This window comes from Crocodylus porosus, unplaced genomic scaffold (assembly GCF_001723895.1).
Source record: "Crocodylus porosus isolate Cpor-Errol unplaced genomic scaffold, CroPor_comp1, whole genome shotgun sequence".
In the NCBI taxonomy this organism is placed as follows: Eukaryota; Metazoa; Chordata; order Crocodylia; family Crocodylidae; genus Crocodylus; species Crocodylus porosus.
The window spans coordinates 154,714,867-154,720,051 of NW_017728886.1; the positions used below are offsets into that span (position 1 = coordinate 154,714,867).

Here is a 5,185-nt window from a genome sequence, read left to right on the forward strand (position 1 = left end):
TCTTTCCTGCCATGGCAGGGGGTCGGACTAGATGATCTGCTCAGGTCCCTTCCGACCCTACAAACTATGAAACTATTATAACACAGACACCGTAGTTAAAGCAGCAGCAGATCTATAGCCTAGACTAAGACTACTGTGCCAGATGACAGAATCAAAAAATGCAGTCCTTAACTAGACCCACTCTGAGGCCTGGTGCCAGGGGTTCACTGACCACAGAACCTCCATTTTTTATCACTAGTAAAAACTATTTGACATGTACTCCAAAGGAAAAATTAAAGAAGATGTAATTTGTTGCAACTCTGGATAAAAATCCTGAGAAATGTAGCACTGTTTAGAAAACAGGTGCAAGCTGACGCTTCTGTGTATAAACACTGGCATATAAGTGTATGGGTAAAAAAAACCTGTACCAGAATAAAAAAAATTAAGTGATTCCCTAGCACTTTTTCTCTTTGCTTCCCTCCCACTCTGTAAGGCGTTATCAGGAAAGGGTTGAGCTTCTTTCATTACAAGAGTTAGATGAATAAATTAATTCAAATTCTCAAGAGCACAAAAAATGCCATACTAGGTCAAGCCACAGTTTCAGCTAGTCCACTAACCTCCTGTATTTCACAGCGGCACAGCACAGATGCTAAGACTAAGAGTACAGTATACATACAGGACCTAGCCAGGCTGATCTGTCCCCTGAAGAGGTGTAACCAGTATTTTCTACACTCTGGGCAGCAGAGCCATGTCTGGCAATGGGGCTCCAGGATCTGCCTGGTTAACAGTGAGTGATAGGAAGTGGCCCAGCATCCCTGGGGTGCAGGCAGGAGGGATCCAGAGTATTACTGGCGACCATTCTGAACAATACAAAACACCTAGTTCAGCAGCAGGATTAATCCCCTTGGCTGCAGGCATGCGTGTACACACACACTTCTCCACTCCTGTTCCAGCACCCCTGCTTAGACAGCATCCTGGATTCATGTCCCCTCACCCACTGCTAAAGTTAGGTACTAGTCCCTTGTAGCTTCAGCTTCCAGCATTCAGAGGCCTAGCTGCACTCTTTATTATCATGTTTAGCACTTACTAATGAACCTGTCCTCCATGAATTTGCCCAAATCCTTTTTGGAACTTGGTTAAGATTATCAGCCTCTACAACATCTTGCGGCAGTAAGTTCCACAAGTTAATTACCGGCTGTGGGGAAAAGAATTTCTTCCAAGTTTATCATATATCCAATACTGAGCTATTAATATTAATTGCACAAAACCATGTCTCTGCAATTCATATGAAAGTGTGTGCACATCCATATTCATAGTGAGAATACAGAAGTATGCAAACCGAATCTGCAACTCAGTACATTGAAACCATTCAATACTCTTTTCTTTCTTAAAAATAAACTTCTACAGCTGATGTGCAGAACATTGCCATTAAACGGGCTAGTATAAGTAGTGCCACGACTTTTAAAGGAATACAAGAGGACAAATACCTGTTTTCATGAGCTTTAAATTCACAAAGGCACTTTTGGGATTCACAGTTGTACAACCTTACAACTTCATCATCTCCAGCAATAGCGAGAACAGAATCCTTAAAAAGGGTAGGAAGAAATACATTCACTTAAAATCACTGAAGAAATGTTTAAACAAGTTAGCTTCCCAACACCTCCCTTTTTGTACTTACTGTTATAAATCGAACTGAGGAAATTCTCTTTTCAGCTGAGATGGTACCAATGATAGATGCAGTGTCAAGTTTGTAGACATCCATTTTATTAGATATCACCACCACATACTTCTCTCCACTGGGGGACCATTTGATTATGTGCGCATCTAAATAATTACGAGTAAAAAAAAATTAAATATTTCAATAGTATTAATAACCAGTCTCTCCACAATTTCATGTTAGACATCCTCACCATACTCTTTAACACATTCTTCATATGACTCGGTCCTGCAAACACCTATGCAAGTGCTTTGATTTTACCTTTGGATTTCAATGGTATATTTGGTAGCAAGTATAAGCATATTATTAAGCCTTTACAGGAATGAAACCTATATGCCTAGCTGGAAGAAGAAAGCTTATCAGACTCTGATATTAAATTGGATTTATTCCAGTAGTAACCAAATAGATTTTTAAAAGGGAGACTGCTAGGTCTAAGTATTTAGGTCTTGTTAAAAAAAAAAAAAATTACAAAATTAACAAAATTTCTAGTAAATTATATTTGTAAATAAGCAAATTTTCTTCTACAATGTTTGCAATCCATGTGGTTAACAATACCTGAAATGAAAATCCTTTGAAAATAAGCTAACAAGTTCTTGTGTACAAACTGAGAGAAAAGCTCGAAACAAGTAATAAAATATAAAATAGAATGAATAGTAAAAATCAAATTGCTTTCCTAAAAAAAAATTCTGTTTGGGTAATCTGAAGTGTTATAATAGTTAAAGAATTAAATTAAAATTGCCTGGCAAGGAACCTTTCTAGCAGTTAATGAGATTTTTATTTTAGCATCATTACAGCCTGCTAACAGCAGAATTTCAATATTGCAGATACAGTTACAAATCTTTATTAAAAATGGAACAGAGTGAATTAGTCAAGTCAGAGTGAATAATTTAAAAATCAGTCATTTCTAAGTCACAGGTTACCCAATGTATATCATTTGCTAAGACTCTAATTCTACTAGAATGTAAATCCATGTTGATACTTACTTTGTTTCAGGTTTTTAATAAAGGCAGATCGTCCTTCTACAAGATTCCATGTTCTGTGAAACAACACAAACAATTTGAATGATGAAACTTAAAAATAGCTAAGATAAATTAAAGTATGTTACCAACTCCTGGCACTGAAGAGGAGCTTTTGAGTGGACTCCATTATACTATATCATATGATCAAGAAGATTTAAACACTAGACATTTTTGTTTCTGTACAGTTAAATTTGCATCGCTTATTTTAAAAGCTACTCTTTTCCAGTGATTTCCTCTTCAAATTGATGCCTACGCATTTGTTTAGACTAAGAATGTGACTTACATAAACGTACTTATGTAAAACACAATATATAGTTTTTGCTTACAGAACAAGACATAAACCAGGGATGTTAAAGATCTGGCCTGACAGCCAGATCTGACCCACAAACCCATATCATCCAGCCCACAGCGATGCCTACTGCAATGCAGCATGTGCTAGAACCAATCCTGTGTGCAGCATACAGCACACAGAACCTTTCAGTTAGAGCTGTACATGGCACAAGGCTGGACCAGCCCTGCATGCTGGATCCAGGGCCTGACTGGATCAGGGCCACAGTCGGGTTCTGTGTCAGATCCAGTGTGCCACTGGATCAGAGGTGTGGGCTATGTCTGGCATGCGGGGCTGGTCTGAAGGCTTGATTCAGCCCAGAGACTGGCCCTGTGCCCTTCGTCCAGCCCACAAATCTGGATGAGTTTTACACCTTTGATGTAAATTGAACTAACAGGGTCAAGTAGTTCTGACTTACCTTAATGTTTTGTCTGTTCCTACTGACAAAGCTAATTTTCCAGAAGGGTGAATAGACAGGGATGTCACATGCCCCCTAATGAAAGTCAATACAACAATAAGAAATTAGCCATGTTTTCTGTGTCTGTGTATATGTATAATATAAAATTAATGCAAATAAGCAAATTCAAAACACTCACTTATGTGCTTTAATGGATTTAAGACATTCCCATTTCTTTGTGTTCCAAATATAAATTAGTCCATCTTCAGCTCCACTCAATAAGTGTACATTACCATAGAACTCCAGACAAGTCACTGTGCCTGCAGATCAAGATTAGCAACAGTACACTTTGAATAGCCAGGTACAGACTGAAAATGTTAGCTTCATAACCCTCGGTATTTCAATTATAAACTTCAAAGCATCTAAGAGCACCACATATAACATTATATTTTGAAGTGCAAGAAAAGAATGACTTGAGGTTGACTTAATTTTTGGATGACACCAGTAATGCATGTATATCTTCATACAATTCTTGTTGGTTGTACCTAGGAGATATAAGATTGCAAGTACACAGCACTCAGTGTTGGCAAGAATAATGAAAGACATAAAGTATACAGTAATACATAAATAGCTGTGAAGAACAGCTTACCCCTAGCATCCAAACAGGCCAGCCAGGCATTTGTTCTACTCATTAGAATAATACTAGTTGATTTATTACATTCTTCTTTCTGTAAGTTAGTTTTATCACAATATTAAAATAACTGTTGTCTTTCTATTGTTTTCCTCTGAAGCAAAGGAGCAGCATTTCCCTCTGAATTCTATCTGAACCCTCATTCTCTCAGGTAAGTCTCATTTACTTACCTACGCACACTTTGGTTTCATTCGCATTTTTCTTTGGTAAAAACCTATTAAAATTGACAGTGCTTTGGTACATAGCTTACTGGTGATGAGGAATTTGTCATTAATACCTGTAAGATAAATTTCCTTACCATTATGTTGCAGCAATGCCCCATACTCTGTCTTCTTTTTCATGTCATAGATTTGGATTGTCTCATCCCTACTACCAGTAACTACATATCTGTTATTCACAGCAACTGCTGATAATGAGGCAGTGTGGGCATGATGGGTAAAGTCAGGAACAGCTGTCCAGTTCTGAAAATTAAATACAAAATAAACAAGCTTGTTTTCTGAAGCACACACAAAGTAATGTGCTCTAGCTGTCTGCGGTTAACCCACTGGTAACAGCACCTATCTGAAGACTCACATTTACAGTACAACAAAACAATTATGAATGTTTTGCCAATTATACAAAATAGTTATAAGTGACTGAAGTGACACTCCACGTTTCCTACTACTTACAGTATCACAAGTTGCAGAAAGTATAATACTAGTGGTTAGACCAGTGAATCTCAACTAGAGTGCCACGACACAGTGAGCTGCTGCGAGAACTTTTTAAGGGTGCCACATAATATTAGCACTGTTAGGTGTGCAAACAGGTTAGCGAGGATTTAGTTAGGGAGCTTCTGGAGGGGTTGGACATATTCAAGTCACCCGGTCCGGATGATCTCCACCCTAGAGCTCTAAAGGAACTGGCCCAGGTCATTCCAAGTCCCCTGGCACGGCTTTACGAGCACTCGTGGTGCTCTGGTGAGGTACTGGAGGACTGGAAGAGGGCCAACGTGGTTCCCATCTTCAAAAAAGGCAGGAAGGAGGACCCGGGAAACTATAGGCCAGTTAGTCTTACC

At 38.6% G+C, this 5,185-nt stretch overlaps 1 protein-coding gene across 1 annotated transcript in view; it reads right to left on the reverse strand.

The window, feature by feature from the left end:
- PAK1IP1 (PAK1 interacting protein 1) overlaps positions 1-5,185 on the reverse strand; it is a 16,844-nt gene that overhangs the window by 7,979 nt on the left and 3,680 nt on the right. Inside the window, exons 2-7 of the mRNA XM_019543482.1 lie at positions 4,430-4,592; positions 3,640-3,760; positions 3,462-3,536; positions 2,680-2,732; positions 1,658-1,803; positions 1,467-1,564 (exon numbers count right to left, since the gene is read on the reverse strand). Of these exons, the coding sequence (XP_019399027.1) occupies positions 1,467-1,564; positions 1,658-1,803; positions 2,680-2,732; positions 3,462-3,536; positions 3,640-3,760; positions 4,430-4,592 (656 nt within the window). The remainder of the gene's footprint in view (positions 1-1,466; positions 1,565-1,657; positions 1,804-2,679; positions 2,733-3,461; positions 3,537-3,639; positions 3,761-4,429; positions 4,593-5,185) is intronic.